At 43.2% G+C, this 20141-nt stretch overlaps 1 protein-coding gene across 3 annotated transcripts in view; it reads left to right on the top strand.

Moving 5' to 3' along the window:
* sgsm2 (small G protein signaling modulator 2) overlaps positions 1-20141 on the top strand; it is an 85378-nt gene that overhangs the window by 35327 nt on the left and 29910 nt on the right. For all 3 annotated transcript variants that reach the window (XM_070543403.1, XM_070543404.1, XM_070543405.1), the window contains exons 3-10: positions 9050-9218; positions 13248-13415; positions 14093-14160; positions 15344-15492; positions 15585-15719; positions 17039-17163; positions 18845-18912; positions 19083-19246. In XM_070543403.1, coding sequence (XP_070399504.1) covers positions 9050-9218; positions 13248-13415; positions 14093-14160; positions 15344-15492; positions 15585-15719; positions 17039-17163; positions 18845-18912; positions 19083-19246 — 1046 coding nt within the window. The remainder of the gene's footprint in view (positions 1-9049; positions 9219-13247; positions 13416-14092; positions 14161-15343; positions 15493-15584; positions 15720-17038; positions 17164-18844; positions 18913-19082; positions 19247-20141) is intronic.

Genomic DNA, 20141 nt, shown 5'->3' on the forward strand with positions numbered 1-20141 from the left:
CAGTCATGTTTAATATATTAAAAAAACTGATATTTATTTATTTGCTGCTGCTTCAAATTTCCCTCGTACAAACTACATTTTGGAACCAAGCTGATTCACTCTGTAAAGTTTAACACACCCAAAACTTTATTGGATTGTCTGCAAAAATAGACATGGTTTTCAGTCCAATTGGAAACCAAAACGAGTCTAAGACATACATTGAAACATGTTTTCATTTTATGCAGCCATATTCTGTTTTAACTAGTGAAAAATGGCAAGGAAAAAAAGGCTTTAATTAATTTTGTTGCACAAAAATGCATTCCAACCATCCTTAAACAGTTTACATGTTGCCATGATGGTCCGGTTCCAGTAGCCCACTCCTAATTAGCATGTTCCTGTTCGCCAGAAGCCGGAGGGTTGCCCTGAGCAGGATTCACACCATTGACAGCACCACCTGTCAGCTGGGACAAACACAGTGATTAGTTATGGACAGAAATCATCTGGTACTGCTAGAACCAGATAATTGAGATGATTTTACAATCTAATAAAGTCAAGGTTACACCTGATGTTGGCTAAGTGAATCTATGGTTGCAGGTCATCCTCACAGCATGACAAAGTTTTACTCAATTAAAACTTTCGCTGTGAACGTTCATTAAACTCTACTGGTGTTTTTCATCTGATGATTTAGCATCATTTTACAGCAACAGATGTAGACATTTTGGAGGAATCAAAACTGCTGTGAAGTGGATTAAACCACAAATATTGTTGGAATCGTGTTAAAGCAAACATCTGCACTCATTTTTGAAATTGTGAAACTTCTGTAACTTAAATATCAAACGTTTTTAAAGAAAAGATCAAATTTGGACTTTATTTTTATTTTTTAGTTTTTTTTTTTTTTTTTACTAAATTTAGGAAATATTTGTATTTCTGCACTAACAGAAACCTGGCTAAGCCTTCTGAGGGTATTGTACTGAAAAAGACCCATTTTGCTCATTTGTCTTTTCTTATTAAACGTCATGACACTAAACAGTTTCTCTCACCCAGATGAATGTTACCCAAAACCATGAAGTATGAGTCTCAGCTCCTCTTCAGGTCCAGGTTAGATTATATTAGATTAATCCAATCATAGGTGAACAAGTGAAGCTTTTATGTTACAAATTGTAATTCTTTATTTCCGATGACGACATGTTTCCTTCTGAGTCAGAAGCTTGCGTGCGTGTCATCTCCTCTGAACCACTCAGGACTTGAAACCAGTAACATCCCCATGCAGGACTGTGATCTGCTTCCACAGGCTGAATGGGAGAGAAACAGCTGGTTATTTTCTTTTAGACATTCTCACCTGTTATTGTTGCCTCTCCTCCATGTTTTATTCTGTTTCTTATGTTATATCATCTGTTTCTCAGCACTGCTGGATTCTGCTGCTCTCTCCCTCTCTCGCTAAATCCTCCCCCCACCACCACCCCAATCCGATGCACACATCGCAGGATCACCAGAATGACTCATAAATTCCCCTTAATGGATAAAAATAGCTCAGAGCCCAAATCACACATGTGAAGCAATATTTGCGTTTGATTTAAATGGAATTATACACTTAGCTAATTGTGATGCCGACTCAACCACTAACAACTATTATATATTAATTAATCTGCTCACTAATTCATTCATTAATCAAATAGTCTAAATAATAAATTTTCTCCAAAGTTTAAATAAGCTTATTTTTTCCTTTTTACTGATCTAATGTTTCCTCAAACTAAAATGTTGGTGTGAAATACTATAAGGCATAAAACATGAAACATGTTCAGAGAGATGAAGAAACCACCCTTCGTCACAATTTTTGACAGGTCTATTGTTCTTTGACCTTTATGACCTTTCCCCCAAATCCCTTTACGTCAAACTTGACAGGTGTATTGTTTTATGACCTTTTGCGATATAGATAGATAAACTTTATTGTCCACCTCGAATTGAGGCAGAAATTCGCCTTTGACATGGCTCACCTTACAATACAATCCATATCGCATTCACACAAATATATAAAAGACAATTAAAAGGTATTAAGATCTTATCATCGTAAAAAAAATATATAACTTTAAGACCTTTAAGACATGACCTTTAATGACCCCATATGTCAAGAAATAAATTGATGACTGTTGTGTAATGACCCATGAAGTTATTGATAGTCCCCTTCTGTCAAGATGTATATTGATGATCTGCTTTGATGTATTCAATCTGCACTACTTTACATCAAGTTAGGATTGATAACTCTTTTGTGTTAGGATACCTCACCCCACCGTTCCCACAGCCCCTCCCTTTCATACGTAATACCCCTCATCCCTCCCTCCAACCCTGCTTGCCTCTTTAAAAGCTCGGATCCATTTCAGCGGACAGACTGAGAGCGTATCAGAATGGTGAAAGGCCAAAGAAATGCCTCTAAGAAAATGGTGAAGCAAGAGGAGATGGATGAAGTGTCTACAACCGATGCTTCAACCTCTACCCGAGAGCAGGAGGAGGTGAAAGAGGAGAGCGTGGACACGCCGTTGCCGCTATCACAGACCTTGCTCTGTGAAAAATCCATAGCAATCCATCAGCTGCGTGCAGGAGGTGGTGCTCCCCACAAACCCACATTGTACATGTGTAGAGTTCAGCTTCCTCCTTTTGGCGGTAAAGAGTCCTCTGAGTAAATATGGCCGCTGGATTCTTACGGCTATACCGGTAGTTTTGGGTACCGGTTCAGCTATGACACTAAGGAGCTGTGTCTAATCCATGATGTGGCTGAGGACAAACCTCTCAAGCCATATTTATCACATTCAGCAGTGCTCTCCTACAACGACTAGGCAGTGCTCAACCTCGCAGTTCCACGCAGGGTGTACAAAGGTGATCACGAGAGACCTCATCCGGCTGTAAAATGCAACACGCCGTAAGCTCTTCCATCGCTGGATGAAATCAGAATGCCGTGATAGCTTTCAGCGCTTCATGGGAGGGGCTGGAGGATGCGGATGGGCAGTGGATTTTCAAGGCGTCGGTCCGGGAGAGAGGATCGGAGCTCTTTTTTGTGCTGGAAAATGTGCATGCTGAATGCGGTATTTACCGCCTTTTACAGGTTGTATCTTTCAAGGCCTGGTGTGATGTGGTCAGTCTTTCAGGGTGGCTCACTTGTTTATGAAAGCAAAGATGGTCAGCAGGAAGAGACAATAAGAATGAAGAGACAGAAAGGAGTGGGTGGTGAGGGGATGCACTGTAAAATCTGTAAATCTGTTTGCTGAATGGATGTAAATGATCAACTAGCCTTAAAAGTGGAACTTCTTTCTTTCATTGTAAACTGATACCCCCAGCATTTTCTGGCAGAGCTTTGTCAGATGACTGTTTGCAGCCTTCATTTACAAGTGGAAGCCATCGATGCCCCCCATCAATGATGGGGGTGGCTGAGCTTTGTCTAGTGGTGCCTTTGTTTACATGCGAAGCCAACCTAAATTGAATGTGCTTGGTTGATGTCTTGAATCTGGTGAACTTAAAGATGGTTTATGCTTGACGCGTCCACGAGGTCCGCACGGCTCCGCGCGGTGAAATTACGTCATTTTAACAACCATGCCCCTCCACCGCGCCTCCGCACGGCCAAAAACTTCCGCAATGCGCACCTAGGAAAATTTCTAACCACGCGGACGGTCGGACGCGGAATAAAATGGCGAACCGGCAAGAACTAGTCATGGCAGAGGTTCGTAAATACAGACATTTGTATGATTCAGCTCTCAGAGATCACCGTGATCAACATGTTGTTAATAATTCTTGGAGAGAAATAGCTCGCGCTGTCGGAAAAGACGAGGACGCTGTTAAAAATGCTGGAATGCCATGTTGTAAACAACAGTAATTTCTACTTCTACTATGGTGTAGTGCTGGATGCATGCTGTAGAGCTCCATGCTGCCCCCTACAGTTTGGGAGAATATTGGCTCACCGCAGAGACAAGCCGCATGAACCATAAACGCTGCAAGTTGTGAAACGCGTTCCATCCGCGAGCCGCATCACCAAGCGGAAAGTGAATGCGTCAAGCATAAACCAAGCTTTAATCAGTATAACATGGATCACGGTCATTTCTAAGTATCGTGATGGGTCTAGATTCTGGTCTAACGCTTCCAGTTGGTTTAGATTTTGTTCTAAGGTCTCCAGTGGGTCTAAATTCTAATCATGTCTCTAGTGGGTCAAGTCAACGTTCTAGTCTAAAGTCTCCTGGTGGGACTAGATGTCGATTTAAAGTTTCCAATGGGTCTATATTTTGGTCTAAGGTCTAATCATGGGTGTAAAGTCTGGTCTAAGGTCTCCAGTGGGTCCAGAGTCTGGTCTAAGGTCTCCAGTCAGTCTAGATTCTGATCTTAAGTCTCCTGATGGGTCTGGTTTAAGGTTTCTAGTGGGTCTAGATTCTACGGTCTACTGATGGGTCTATATTTTGGTCCAAAGTCTAATCATGGGTCTAGAGTCAGGTCTGAGGTCTAATCATGGGTCTAGAGACAGGTCTGAGGTCTAATCATGGGTCTAGAGTCTGGTCTAAGGTCTCCAGTGGGTCCAGAGTCTGGTTTAAGGTCTCTAGTTGGTCTAGATTCTGATCTTAAGTCTCCTGATGGGTCTAGAGTCTGGTTTAAGGTTTCTAGTGGGCCTAGATTCTACGGTCTACTGATGGGTCTATATTTTGGTCCAAAGTCTAATCATGGGTCTAGAGTCAGGTCTGAGGTCTAATCATTAAGGTCTAGAGTCTGGTCTAAGGTCTCCAGTGGGTCCAGAGTCTGGTTTAAGGTCTCTAGTTGGTCTAGATTCTAGTCTATGATTTCCTGGTGGGTCTATATTTTGGTCTAAGGTCCAATCATGGGTATAGAGTCTGGTCTAAGGTCTAATCATGGGTCTAGAGTCTGTTCTAAGGTCTCCAGTGGGCCCAGAGTCTGGTCTAAGGTCTCCAGTGGGTCCAGAGTCTGGTCTAACGTCTGCAGTGGGTCTAGATTCTGGTCTAAGGTCTCATGTTGTTTCTTGATTCTGGTCTAAGGTCTCTTGACGCATCTAGTTTCTGGTCTAAGGTCTCCAGTTGGTCTAGATGCTGGTTGAAGGTCTCCTGGTGGGCCTAGATTCTGGTCTAAGGTGTCCTGGTAGGTCTAGATTCTGCTCTAAGGTCTCCTGACGCATCTGGATTCTGGTCTGGTGTCTCCAGTGGGTCAAGATTCGAGTCTAGAAAGGCCCGACTCTTCAGAACAGGAACTGTTGCTCTGTGCCTCCTGACTAAAACTCTTCTGAGATGTGTGTGTGTGTTTGCCATTATTTTATACGTACAAGGAAACTGCAATAACATTTTTGATTTTTATGTTCTACAAATAACGAATCGTTTAAAAACCAGTAAAACCCACAAGCCAAAATTTTGTGTTTAAGCTACAAGCTGCATTTATTTCTGTTAGAGGATGTTTCACTGTAGGGAACAATGCAGCGAGAGCTACAAACCTACCATTAGATTACCAGCAGTAGTTATTACTGCCCTGAGCTCCGTGCTTATTCATGTAAATGGTTGAATATACAAACAACTCAACACATAGAGATCAGATCAGCTCAAATCAGTCAAAGCCCACAGCCTGCAACATAATTAAAGTCGTCCATCACACTGGAAACATTTACGCAGCTAGTTCAGTTGTTGTGTTAAAAATGTTTTCTCTGAACACAGGTTCCTTCATATTACTGTTGCAGCCAAAGAGCTGTGTTTCCCATGAGCCAACCAGAGTAAGACTTGTTCAGATACACAATTGCCATAGGATCTTAATTTTTTTAAGACACTTATATAATATTTGAGAAATTTCTATGCAATAGCATCAGGACCACTGGAGAAAAGTTATCTTTTTGTTGGAATTCTGAGATACATGTGAGAATTTGGAGGAGAATTTCTAAACTTTGAGAAAAGTCATAATTGTGACTTTATTTTGAGATTAAGGATGGAAATCTTGTTTTTTTTTTATTCTTCCATAAATATCTACTGTGAGAAAGTTTTGGAAAATTATTACATGAATCACATTTCTGTGAAGAGTATGCATATTTTATTCTGATAGGATGTTGTTTGTAGATAATGTAACAAAAACATAAGTCATTCTGTAAATATTACAGGTACTTTTAGATTCATTCTGTTCTTGAAACTCAAAGCAGTTATCTGCTTAAACAGGCTATTATAATCATATAAATATTTAAAAGCATGAGTTAATTTGGTAACACTTTTCAATAAGGGTATTTTATTTATTGTTAATTAGTGCATTATTAAGTGTTAATAAATTATTAAAACAATAACAACTGCTTACTATTAATGTTGATATTAAGTAATGCATTATTAAGCAGACCCTCTTTACCTGAGCTAAATGGTCGTTCCTGTAGCTGGAAGGCATTTATTATGGCTGCTGAGTGTCCTGAACTCATTCATACCTGCTCTTAGTCTCTGCCCCCTGTGTGTGTGTGTGTGTGTGTGTGTGTGTGTGTGTGTGTGTGTGTGTGTGTGTGTGTGTGTGTGTGTGTGTGTGTGTGTGTGTGTGTGTGTGTGTGTGTGTGTGTGTGTGTGTGTGTGTGTGTGTGCGTGCGTGCGTGCGTGCGTGCGTGCGTGTGTGTGTGTGCTGCTGGCAGGTGCCTCTGGAGCTGTCTCCACTGAGATCATTAACAGATCTAATGAAGATGAAGCTAATTAGGCAGCGAAGCTCGTCTCCAATTCTGTCTCCAGCAGCTGTCTGTCAAACTCTCCCTCGGTTTCTGGTGCTTCAGACTGTCTCTCTTTCTCCTCCTTTTAATATATTTACTGAAGACATTGAGGCTGTTTTATGGACCCATAATGTCTCCTTTTTCTGTCTGATGCAAACCTCTGTGTACTGGTAACCAGTGCTGTACACCAACTGGGAGACATTTTAGTCTGGCCAGGCCCGTTCGTATTGGTGTAAGTTATTGTTGTTGGGAACCATATTAGTGTTCATCTTATCAAACACAGATTTACAATTTGAAGTGTCTGTGTGTTGATTTATAGATAAACCAAAGATCTTCATAAATAGATGCTGTCAGACAAACAGATTTGGTCTCTAAATCCATCGTGTTTATAACTGAAACAAGCAAGAAAACAATCTTGAGTCTGCGGAAGAGATTTGCGAATGAACTTTAATGTGTTTTTCTTTCCATCTGGATTTGTTTGGGTTTCTTTTACGCAAAATAATGTTACTGTTTCATGTTGTGTTCACCTGCTTTCTAAGTTTTCAGAACAGGATTAATAAGGCACCGCCAAGGTGTTGAGTGCATCCATTTTGGTGACCTGAGGATCGGGTCTCTGCCTTTTGCAGATGATGTGGTCCTGTTGGCTTCATCAGAAGATGATCTACGGCTTTTGGTGGAGCGATTCGAAGCCAAGTGTGAAGCAGCTGGGATGAGAATCAGTTCCTCTAAATTTGAGACCATGGTCTTAATTCAGAAAAGGGTAGAATGCCTTCTCCAGGTCAGGGACAAGGTCCTGCCCCAAGTGGAGGAGTTATCTTACTTGTTCATGAGTGAGGGAAAGATGGAGTGCAAGATCTACAGGTAAATTGGTGCTGCGTCTGCAGTGATGCGGGTGTTGTACCAGTCTGTCGTGGTGAAGAGAGAGCTAATCCAGAAGGCGAAGCTCTCACTTTACCGGTCGATCTTCGTTCCTACCCTCACTTACGGTCTCGAGCTTTGGGTAGTGACTGTAAGAACGAGATGCCGGACACAAGCAGCTGAAATAAGTTTTCTCCACAGGGTGGCTGGGCTCTTCCGAAGCTAGGTCATCCGGGAGGGGCTCAGAGTAGATCCGCTGCTCCTCCAGATCAAGAGGGGCCAGTTGTTAGGATGCCTCCTGGACACCTCCCGGGCACATCCAACCAGGAGGAGACCTAAATGTAGACCCAGGACATGTTGGAGGGACTTTGTCTCTCACCTGGCCAGGGAACGCCTTGGGATTCCCTCGGAGGAGCTAGCCCAAATGACTGGGGTGAGGGAAGTCTGGGCGTCTCGACTTAGGCTGCTGCTCCCATGACCTGACTCCTGATAAGCGGAAGAAAATGGATGGATGGATGGATGGATGGATGGGTTTATACAAAAAAAATTCTCATTACAAATTGACTAATCAAATAACTTCATAGGTAGAACCCCAGTGCTAAAAGTTGATTTTCAGTTGTCATTCAAATCGCATATTAACTCAATTGTCAGGAAAGAATCATACTGACCTGGAACACATTATTCCTCTATCCTAGTAATTGTTTTACTCTGCAGGTCAGAAAACAAGTTATCACTCGGTTAATACTCCCAGTGCTTGACTATGCCGACATAGTCTACCAGAACACCTCTGATATAACTTGTTGTCCTCTTAATGTTTGAAACAGTTGTTACAGAATCGTATTGAGGTGTCAGTGCAAAACACACCACTGTTGGATGCACCTGCTTCAGGAACTAGCAGAATGCCACGTCAGAGGAGAGCTTCAGACAGCAGGACATGGAGTCGTTCTTCCTGATATTTGGAAGTAATTGGAAGGTTGCAAGTTCGATCCTGGCTCTCAGCAGAGAATGTTGTTGTGTCCTTGTGCAAGACACTTAACTCACCTTTCCTGCTGGTGGTGGTCGGAGGGACCGGTGGGGCCTGTGCTCGGCAGCCTCGCCTCTGTCAGTGTGCTCCAGGGCAGCTGGGGTTGCAGTGTAGCTCATCACCACCAGCGTGTGAATGATCACTGTAGTGTAAAGCACTTTGAAGTCAAGTGCAGGTCGTTTATCATTTATGAACAAGTGTCTCTTTATGATGTGCAATGTTAACATAATTAGTATCTTTACGTCAAGATAAAGTGATGTCTGGGTTTCCTTCCCTTCCCCAGGGAGCTCTTCTGAGGGAGTGATGAAGTTCATCTAAGTCTGAGTCTGATGTGGAGACTTCATCCACATAATGCAGCAAACTTCATCTTCTTCACTGGGTTGTGTTGTGGTGTCATAAACAATCCTGCAAATAGCAGAGTTGACTTGTAGACCTGACTCCTGTGTGTCCTCGTGTCTCTGTCCGTACTAACGCACCTCCTGTCCCTCCAGCTGCCATCGAGGCATGTCTGACTCACCTCCTGAAGAGACGGGCTGCTGGGTTCCTCCGCAGCGACAAGATAGCAGGACTCTTCACCAAGGTCGGCAAAGTGTTTGACATCGCCGGTGACGTTTGTCGTAAAGTCCAAGAGCAGCTTCAGCAGCAGGCAGATCTCACCAGGTTGGTCACACACACACCTTCTCTGCATGGTTTCCTTCAGAGTTTTCTTCTTAGTTTTGGAGCACCCGGGGTGAACATTCATGCAGTTAAAGATCAGATGGAGCTGTTTAGTTTTAGAACCTCACTCTTATTTGCTCTTTAGGTTTCCACGGTGACTGGTCCATTTGTGAATAGGTGACAGGAGCATAAACATGTTTTTCCTTCTCTCTGTGTACATCTTCAGATTGAGTCTTCAGAACGGCTGCTACCTGCTGCTCAGACCCGTGAGACCTACAGCCGTTAGTCCAAAATGCTAATTCTGTCCTTGCATAAAGCTTTTGGTTGAAGCTCGTATGTATATTCATTATTAAATGACTTTGTGCAGTGATGTGATAACAACGCTTCATTGATTCATCTCTCACCAGTAATTATTGGCCAGCTGATATAGGTGAGGCCATAGTTAGTTGTTGTTCAGTTGTCGTATTACACTTGGTCCATTTTGTCTACGTAAGCCACACCTTGTGGATTCACTCTGTCACCAGACACAACCTCTGGTGAGCTGAGCGTTTAGTAAAGCTGAACAATCTGTGTACACAGTGAGATAAGCCTTAAGACTATGACCGTGTGTGTGTGTGTGTGTGAGCACAAGAGTTGTGTATGCTTGTGCCATTCTGTGTATTTATGTGCACACAAAGAATACAATAAACTGCTTGAGCTGCAGGCATTTAGCCACCAGCTGAGCTGTTTGCAAGCCCATTAATTCTCCATTAGCGTTTGCCACATGGCCACAACGCCTCTCCAGGGTTTCGTTTTGGAAGACAAAAAACACCAAACACACAAACATGTTCACAACAGCACTTCCGTGTAACAGATTAAAAATGGTGAAACACAGGATTAATCCATGTCAGTCACCGTGGCGTGGCCGCTCCTTGTGGTGCTGATCAGCAGAAAGGAACCAGCTGAAGGGAGCGATGCGCCCTCAGCTGTTTGTCATCGTTTCAGCTGCTGTTCTTGACACACCTGCACATCTCATTGACCTTTATCGTTCACACACTAACACACTTAGGACAATGTGGACACCTGTGTAGATGTAGCTCTTGCACGAGTCACATCCTTCCACCAGCATCCATACATGCATGCAAGAATACACACACACTCACGTTAACTCCATCTCCCTGTAATTTTACCTCCAGGCTTCATCTCCCATCGCCTTGGTTACCATGATGACTCAGTGGAAAACATGACTGAGAGGAGTAGAGAATAGAAGGTGCTTGTAATTACAGTAAGGCAGAAGTGAATGGGCTGCATTAGGGCTGTGACATACTTGCTGTTTAGTGACACGAACACGTGTTTGAAATGGCTGCCACGCGTTACTTGCGCTGATTTGAAGCATCATTTGTACGCGTCCCCCGAAACAGGGCTTGTGATCACACGTGATTACGCAGAGCATTCATAATTTTGGGATTGTTGTGCAAAGAAGATGAGCCCAGCAGAAAAAGTTTGGGAACCTCTGGTAGAAAAACGTTTGGTTCCAGTTTTTTATCACAGGATGACGCCAAATCCCCGTGTCCCGCTTCTAATGGTTCTACTGGACAAAAATGGACTTCCAGCTAGGATTTTGAACTTTGGTCAAAGTTGATTTCTCATCTGTTCCTCCTCTTTTAGCTTCTCCTCCTCCTCTGCTTCCTCTGTCTGTAGCACTTCCTCCTCTTCCTTCTCCTTCTCCTCCTCCCCATGCTCCTCCTTCACATCCTCCTCTTCGTCCATCTTTGGCTCCTCCTCCTCCTTCTCCTTTCCACTTTTTTCTCCTCTTTCTCCTCCTCCTCCTTGTCCTTCTCCACTTCCTCTCATCCTCTTCCTCCTTGCTTCTCCTTCACCTCCTCCTCCTCCTCTAGCTCCTCCTCCTCCTCTTGCTACTCCTCCTATAGCATTGATGCTCCCCAGATGTGGTGGGGCATAATAACTGGTATTATCTTTTAAAGACACTTTTAAAAGGCTCTTTAAAGAAATATGGTGCAGTAAATTAAATTGTGTGTGTGTGTGTGTGTGTGTGTGTGTGTGTGTGTGTGTGTGTGTGTGTGTGTGTGTGTGTGTGTGTGTGTGTATTGGGGGGTGTGTGCATCTACAACAAAAGTTTCCATGGGAGGCTAGTGATGGTATTGTCCAGGGTGTCAGGTAAAAATTCATAATCAAACAGAGTTTTTACATTTTAAAGTGTTGTAGAAATGCTTCCTGCCTGAATGCAAATTGTCAGGCACATCAAGGCTAGACTTGGTGACTCTTTAGTCTGTCTGTAGCGTCCAGCTGTGAAGACCCCCTTGAAGACTTCCTATTATCTTCTGATGTAGGTGTGGTTATCTTTGACATGGTCCTAATAAAAGCTCTCCGAAGCTTTATTTCTGTGTGAGAACAAACCGCCTCTGACTCTGGTGTGTATGTTTCACCCTTTGCAAAGTTTGTTTATTGATTGTTGTTTGATGATTACAATTTCCAAAAAGATCTAATCCCTCTGTGTATGCTCTGACTCTTTTTAGGTAATTTGGACGTAATATAGAATTACCCGACACAGGGTTTGTTTTTTGTTTGCTGAATTTTTGTTACTCTTTCCGCTTCAGAGTCACTTCTGAATTTAAATGCATCACATGAAACAGGAATTATCTGCAGCCTTAAGCTGCTGCATCAGTTGTGAAGAAGGTGGGTTTCAGGGCTGGTGCATTTTACTCTGAATAGTTTTCAGTAAATCTACTTAAAAACTGAGATCTGTTCTCTTTTCATCGCATCACCACCTCACCATCCTCTGAAGTGCTGCTAGAGCTTCCCTGATGGTACTGGGGGACTGCAAGAATCGTGACTTAGCTGAAACCCCTCACACACACACACACACACACACACACACACACACACACACACACACACACACACACACACACACACACACACACACACACACACACACACACACACACACACACACACACACACACACACACACACACAACTGTTAAGATCGTGACTGCGGCAGCTGAGCCCCCCTCAGCAGAGTCACACAAATACAACCTCATTAGCTCGTAGAAGGTGGTGTGTGAGTGTGTGTGTGTGTGTGTGTGTGTGTGTGTGTGTGTGTGTGTGTGTGTGTGTGTGTGTGTGTGTGTGTGTGTGTGTGTGTGTGTGTGTTCTCATCTGACTGCCATTGAAGCAGCAGAGATCAAACTGTTCATCTGCATCACATCCTGCAAATTCATGAAGCTTTTCTTCCAGCTGATGTTTCTCATAATCAAACACATTTTGTCTGACATGGGGAGCATTTGCTGTGAAGTCAGCGAGTGATCACAAGTAGTAAATATTAATGACTTGTAATCAAGTACAGGTTTAATAAGTGCTGCCTCCTGATGGTTGAAAACAAAATGCCTTCTGATTTGCTGTTGCTCACTGGAGCTGTTTCCTGGATCCGCATCTCTAAATCTTTTCTTTGCTTTTGAAACAGCAACTTTTCCCATCTAGACAGTGATTAGTCCAGCAGGTGCTTCAGCAACAGGAGCACGTACGATAATCAGTGAATGAGTCTCTGCTGGGAGCTGAGTCAGCGACAGGATAAGAAAGTTGTTTTAACCTGTTGAATGCACATGATTAATTTAATATTTTCACAGCTGATTTACATTTCTGGAACTGAAGTTACTTTTTATCTTTGTTTATTCTGCGTTATTTTAGTTGTGCTGTGTGATTTTGTTAATCAGTGCATTGATTTGTGTTGATTGAAGAATTCAGTTACACAAAAATAAATCCTTAAAGAATTCGAGTTGTGATATTGTGACTCCAGAGTTTGAGAGGGGACATCTTGGAGCTGTGATTGGTTTATTATTTCATGTGATGTAAATCTTTCTCCATCATCTGCCCCTTCTCTTTGTCTGACAGTGTCTTCTCCCTCTGGAGTGTGATATGTGTGTCAGACTTGTGTGATGATGTCAGTGTGAAAGGAAGGACTTTGCCTGATGAGCTGATGACGGTTGTGGTTGTTGGGAACATCAGTGACCTGTGCTCCGTGCCCTACAGGAGAGCCCAGAGTGCGGGTCATGAACCTCTGAGGAGACAGGGCTCCTCCACCACCAGCCGACCCCCTCAGCCCCTGTCTGCCCAGGCTGTCAAACACATCTGGGTCCGCACAGCGCTTTTTGAGAAAGTTCTGGATAAGATAGTCCAGCACATCGTGGACAGCTCCAGGTGATTATTTCATTGTTGGCTTGCGGTGACTCAGCTCTTCAGTCCTGGCTTTGTTAAGGCTGAATCATGAGCGGTCCCTCGAATGACCTGTTGAGTTTCCCGTCAGTGGCTTTGTTCTCTGTCCTGTCGGGATAAAATCAGCATCTCCAAACACAGCCTCCCTCTGATCGAAGAGCCGGGCTGGCGATGACGATCACATTCATTTAATGGAGAAGATGAAGCTCTGTGGTTTGATGTTACGTTTCGACATCGTGTTCCCTCAACCGCCGTGCTCTTCATCTAATCTGACATCAGAGGCCCTCAGTAAATGTCAGCCTCTGTGTCTGACCCTCAGAAATAAAGAGCAGCAGGTGGATGAGTATTACCGTTAGTGACCCCTGAACAAACAGCAGCCCTGTAGACCTGAGGCTGGCAGCATCGACTTCGCCTGCTCATACCAAGTCAACGTTAGAAACCAAGTCTAGACTTTAAAAGAGTGCCGTAGAGGTTACTGTGGTACTTTTCTGACTAGAACTTCTACCATGCCATTGTTTTTCTTCCTCGGCATGAGAGAACAGCATCAATGTGATGTGAGAATAGTCAGTCGTGGGTTATTGAATACGGTGTGTTCAGAGGTAATAGTTTCTGTAAGCTTAGTGAACTTGTTTTTATCACTATTTTCTGTTTTTTTCTTGCAGTAAATATTATGAAAGAGAAGCTCTAATGCATGACCCGGTCTTTGGGCCCATCTTAGCAGCTCTACTAGGTGAGTATGTTGTCCAGCTTCACCAAACCATCACAGGCAGATAGCAGCTAATGGGGGCTGAAGATGGTTTGAGTGTGCAAAAGATGGTAGAACCAGTATGGGTCGTGCATCCATGAAACGAAGAACTAAACATGGGGGTTCCTGAAGTTATGTGGACTTGCAGTGTGAAGTCATTCAAATAAAACTTTTTGATATGTTACTCCAAAGTGAAGAGGTAAAATGTGTAAAACAACAACATTTATGAATTGTGACAATTTTGTAATTGTTTGTTACAAATCAGTAAATGCATTTTGTCCTCAGGGGCTCCCGTAGAAAGAAATATGGCATCTAATATGGCGTCACCCAGAGACTTAGACCCGCTCCCATGCATTTTAGACCTGGTTTTTATGGTTAAATGTTATGAAGCCGCTGGGTATCATTTAAATCATTTTCAACAAAAATTTGATGGATGTTTCCAGTGATTGATGGTAAAAACTACACATTGTCTCTTTAAGCAGCAATGGACTAAATCCAACTGGTTTCCTGTGTAGAACCAACACCAAACTGGATCTGGTTCAACTCATATAAAGACTTTCAACTCAGTGGATTTATCTTTCTTATTTCTAGACAGTCAGATAATTGTTTAGGATTTCTTTCTACAGTTTATTCAAAGGTATAATTTGCATCACATTATTCAAATGACATAAACTGTACATTATGTCAGATGTTTAGGGTGCGTTTTTGTTAAGGCCCTCCTATTATAAGGGTTTTAAAGCCATACTATGCAACTTTTTTTATATTTTAATGAAATGTCACTCAGACCCTTATCGCCCCCTGTGGCCAGAATAACGCACTTGCAACTTCAAAGTGGCAGCCCGCCTCCTTTTGGACTTAGAAAAAATGGAGCTGACTTACCTGGCGCTGCAGTCTGCTTCCAGCACGTTTCCTGCATGTTTTAGATCATGAACACAGCTGTTTTGTTTAATTTAGTGATGAACCACTCCTGTAGACATTAATGAAGGCTGGGAGACGTTTCAGCTGTTAGATTAAGGTGTTACAAAGATGGACACAGCGTGGAGATAGGTTTCACTTTTGGCCCTACTAGACGAAGACTAGGGGGTGCTAGAAGCAAGCCGAAACTACCAAGTGTGCCTTTAAAGTAAGTTAAAGGGGTTTTCTGTGTGTGTGTGTGTTGTGGTTTTAGTGGGTCCCTGTGCACTGGAGTACACTAAGCTGAAAACCTCAGATCATTTCTGGACAGACCCATCAGCCAATGAGCTGGTTCAACGCCACCGGATCCACGGGGCCCACCGGGGCCAGGATGTGTCCGCCGGTCGCCGGCCTGCTCTGGGAGTAAGTGTGGATGCTGATGTAGCTGCTTAACGTGAGTGGTGACATGTAGGAGGGATCTCTGGCTTTGTTTCATTGACAACGTTTCTATCTAGATCCGCAAAAGGCAGTCCAGTGGCAGCATGTCGGAGGACAGGTTTGCTGCATCAGCACGGGAGTATGTGGAGTCTCTTCACCAGAACTCCAGATCACACCTTCTTTACGGCAAAAACAACGTTCTGGTGCAACCGGTATGCAGCTTTCACACACAGAAGTTTCAGTGTTAATGTCACTTAATGTGTGGTTCTAGATGAACATGCACCACTCTTCATATTCTATGTCCCAGTTTTAGCGCAGTAGCTTCACAAGCTGCAATGAACAGAGATGACTAATTTGAGCATAGGAGATTGAGATCAGACGAGACCGTTGCGACAAATTCCTGAGACACATCCTATAAATAACATGTTGACTGTCCTCCTTCTGTTTTTAGTTTTTATTTAGAATTAAAGGTAAAGCTGTCCTTCTGGTGTAGCTTGTAGACTTGAGGCACTTTTACAAAGTAAGCCTTTCTTTACTGGTGTGGATGTGAACGTAAATGAGTCTCAGAGTGAAGCACAGCTGCACAGGAAGGGATACCGGGGATAAACGCTAGCTATATTAGCCTCCAAGATTAAAACTCTGTGATCTGTTGGCTTTGGAGTAAAGTCCCTCTGATACTGTCGATTTGGACTTGCTGTTTATGAATAAACTGAATAGTAAAAGGCCAAACTTTCTAATTCATGACACCTCTCGTGTTGCGGCATCATCATGTTCGTACACCAGCTCATAGGAAACTTTAGGCGTTGCCAGAAGCTTTTTATCGCAGCGAGGAACCCAGTACCAGTCCAGTGTGTCCCATTTCACTGTAGGACACTAACAGGACTACGTCTCAGGCAAATTAGAAAAACAATGCATAATTTGTTCACACATGCGTTATGTCAACCTTGATGCCACACACACACACACACACACACACACACACACACACACACACACACATGGTGCTGGAAGGTAGGCGAACAGGCTGAAGTAAATGAAAAAGAAGGAGCTACCAGGTGAAATCCTCAGAGATGAAAACGAGGAAGCAGTTGTCACGGTAACGGAACACTTTCAGAACACTCTGTCATTTTCTGTGCCGGCCTCGTCCTGCTCAGGGTTGCAGGCTGGCAGCAGTCAACAGGTATGCAGATCTTCACTCATCGCAGGACAAACCCTAAAACACGTATACAGTACAAATGTTCATATTGCCTTTTCCCTTGTTTGTTTATTTCTATGAGTGTCTGTGGCTGTTGCTGGAGCTGTAGGAAATTGCATTGCTTATTTCATCCATGCAGCAGGGCCTTAACATAGAAGGATGTGATTCCAGCAGTAGGATGTCTGTGTCCCAGCAGAGCTCTATGTCCCTGCTTATAGGACATGAAAAGGGTCCTGCTTGCCATCATGTGTACTAAGTAAAATCGTTTCTTTCTTTCCACCAAATTGACACCATCAAACAGCAAATATTACAGCTCGCCTTTGTCTTCTTTAACAGAAGAAGGACATGGAGGTGTTGCGGGGCTACTTGTCTCTCCATCAGGCTGGAGACAACCTCACCCTAAAGTGGACGCCCAACCAGCTCATTAATGGCACTCTGGGAGATTGTGACCTAGAAAAAAGGTAAGCTAAAAGCTAACTCTTCCCTGAAAAGGAATGTCCCCACACGGGGTTTTTGCAGTAGCTCTCATGTTGGACGCATTTTTTGTTTGGGGATTTTCTTCATCTGTTCCCAGCTTTAGGGTTTTGCTTTAAGTGATTGTTTTTGGTTTAGATGTTATTTTGCTTGGAGAATTAAACTTTTTGGTCTAGAATGATACCAAACCTGTGACCCCAAATCTCTGACCGGTTAAAGAGGACGTAGATGTAGAACAGAGGCAAAGTGGAGAGAAAGAGAGTGTTTAAACCGGGGATGTCCAAACTTTTCAAGATGAGGGCCAAATCATGAAGTTAAAACTCCTCACGGGCCACAAAATTTTCTTTCTTTTTAAATTTATTTAAGAATGCGTACATTATTTAATTTTTTGTTTATCAACAGCCTCCTGGAGAAACTCTAAAAACAATGATGAGGGCCAGACAAAATCACTCTAAGGGCCGCAAATGGCCCCGGACAGCACTGTGGACACACCTGTTTTAAACTATCACCTTCAGTAATCAGAACAGACAAAATGAAATCTCTCACAGACAGTGTAGACCAGAGTGAGACACTGGTGAGGACCCGACCTCTGCGACGTGGCAGCAGGATCCCCGACTCCCACTCCTCCTGTTTGGTCATCAAAAAGTACGAGAGCATGGAGATTTGAAAGAAATGCATGTGGACTGGCAGTGCTTGTGAACAACAGGTGACGGACTGCCAGACGTGCCTTAAGTTTTCCATTTTAATTCAGGTTTTAACATTTCCTTTTGAATAGTTGATTTTATGAATCTGCCACAGAAAAAAAGCTTTGAAACAGTTGAAATGAAACTATATCATGACTGTTGAAATCAGAACAAAACATTGTGTAATTTGTTTCTATTCTCTAGCTCTGATACAAAAGCATCTCAAAGGAAGAAAGTTGTAAAGATTTCAATGATGAGTTGTCAGGGGGAATCAGACAGAGAATCATATGGATGGACATCTGAACAGAGTTAGTGAACTGAACGATTTAATAGGTTCATTTCAGCATCCTCCTCTCCTGCCTCCAAGTAAACAGACCTTCTACCCTCCCTTGACCCTCAGCCTCCCTTCCATATCTGTTTTATCATTCAACTCAGTCACGGATCCTGCTGCTCTAGCTTACTTGTGTCATCATTCACATCAGGAGATGCTGGTGCACCCTTCACCTTCTCCTCCCACCTTTCCGTCTCCAGCAGTCAGGTGAGGAGACAGCATGGGATGACTAAACCAAACAAGGCTGCAGGTCAAGATGGGGTCAGCCCCAGACCCCTGAAGGCCTGCAGAGCAGTTATGTGGGATTCCTCTGTACTTCTTCAACCGTAGGCTGATTTTAAAAAGGCTGGTTCTGATCTGGGGATGGCTCTGCAGACTCTAGAGCCGATGGAATGAAAACGAAGAGCATGATGGACAACCATGATCCTCTTTACTAAAGAGTAGTTCAACAACAGTGTCCTCGGTCAGAGGCTTCTCCAGGTCTGCCACAGCACAGGACGTCCTTCCTGTCCACAGCAAGAAGCAAGAGCAAAAACTCTTTAGATAGAAATCAAACATTAAGTTACTACAAGAACTAATCTTCCTCTGGGGTTTGTGAGGTGTACTTCATGAGGTCTAGAAAATCCTGATCTGCACATATTTGTCCTGTTTCAGTATCTACTGGGACTACGCTCTGACTGTTCCTCTACGTCAGATCGTCTGCCTCCACTGTCATCAGAGGCGTGAGTACCCCCCCATAAAAGAAATAAAGAAGGAATGATTTTTTACATCAGTAAACTTAGGATAAAGAACTTTCTAAGCTACTGGTGGGGTTCAAATTGCTGGCATCAAATGATGGTGAACAGTTGCATGTATTCATGTGACAGCTGCCTATTTGTGATGTGCTGTCCAGCTGATTCTGGGGGGACACTAGTTCTGGTGAGTCAGGACGGGATCCAGAGGCCGCCCCTGCTGTTCCCCCCCGGTGGTCACCTCCTGGCCTTCCTCTCCTGTCTGGAAACGGGTCTGCTGCCACGTGGTCAGTTGGAGCCTCCCCTCTGGTCCCAGAAAGGCAAGGTAACTGAAAACGTATTCATGCATCACTTGTATTTTAGCATGTTGCAAAACACCAGAAATGTCAGGTCCAGCAGCAGCTCGCTTCACTCACATGTGAAAGTTTGATGTGAGTCGTGGAGGATGGCTGCTTATACTGAGCCAGGATCCTCTGGAGGTTTCTTCCTGTTAAAATGGAGTTTTCCTCTCCACTGTCGATGCATGCTTGCTTAGTATGAGGATTGCTGTAAAGACTCTGAGACTAGTCAGTGACTCGATGCAATTTGCTGGGTTCCTTATATAGGAAACTTTTTTTCAGATTGGCTTAATGAACTGACCTGTATTGGAGTGTTTATTATGTGAAGTGCCTTGAGACGACTCTGGTCATGACTTGGCGCTATATAAATAAACTTGAATTGAATTGTATGTTGTTAAGGTGGTTTTGTTCAGTTGTGTGAAAGTGAACCAGACCAGAGGAATATGTGAAGCTTTTCATCATTCCCAGTCCAAACGAAATAACTCCTGGAGATTATCCTGGTGGGAATGCCCCTAAATCTGGCCCAACGTGTTTTCAGGTCACAAACACATGTTCAAATAGTCAGAACTGATCATCTGAATCAAACAAGTGAGTGAGTGTGTCAATTTTATTTATGTAGCACTCGTCACAGACAGAGAGTCCCAAAGTGCTTCACAGAGATAAAAACAAAACAAAAAATATCATTAAATAAGTTAAAACCAGGAAAACAAAGCCATGGAATTACTAAATTATCATAAATATTCAATTCAATTCAAGTTTATTTATATAGCGCCATATCAGAACAAGAGTCGTCTCAAGGCACTTCACATAATAAACATTCCAATCCAGGACAGTTCATTAAGCCAATCAGAAATAATGTTTCCTATATAAGGAACCCAGCAA

The sequence above is a fragment of the Nothobranchius furzeri genome, chromosome 13, assembly GCF_043380555.1.
Source record: "Nothobranchius furzeri strain GRZ-AD chromosome 13, NfurGRZ-RIMD1, whole genome shotgun sequence".
Lineage (NCBI taxonomy): Eukaryota > Metazoa > Chordata > Actinopteri > Cyprinodontiformes > Nothobranchiidae > Nothobranchius > Nothobranchius furzeri.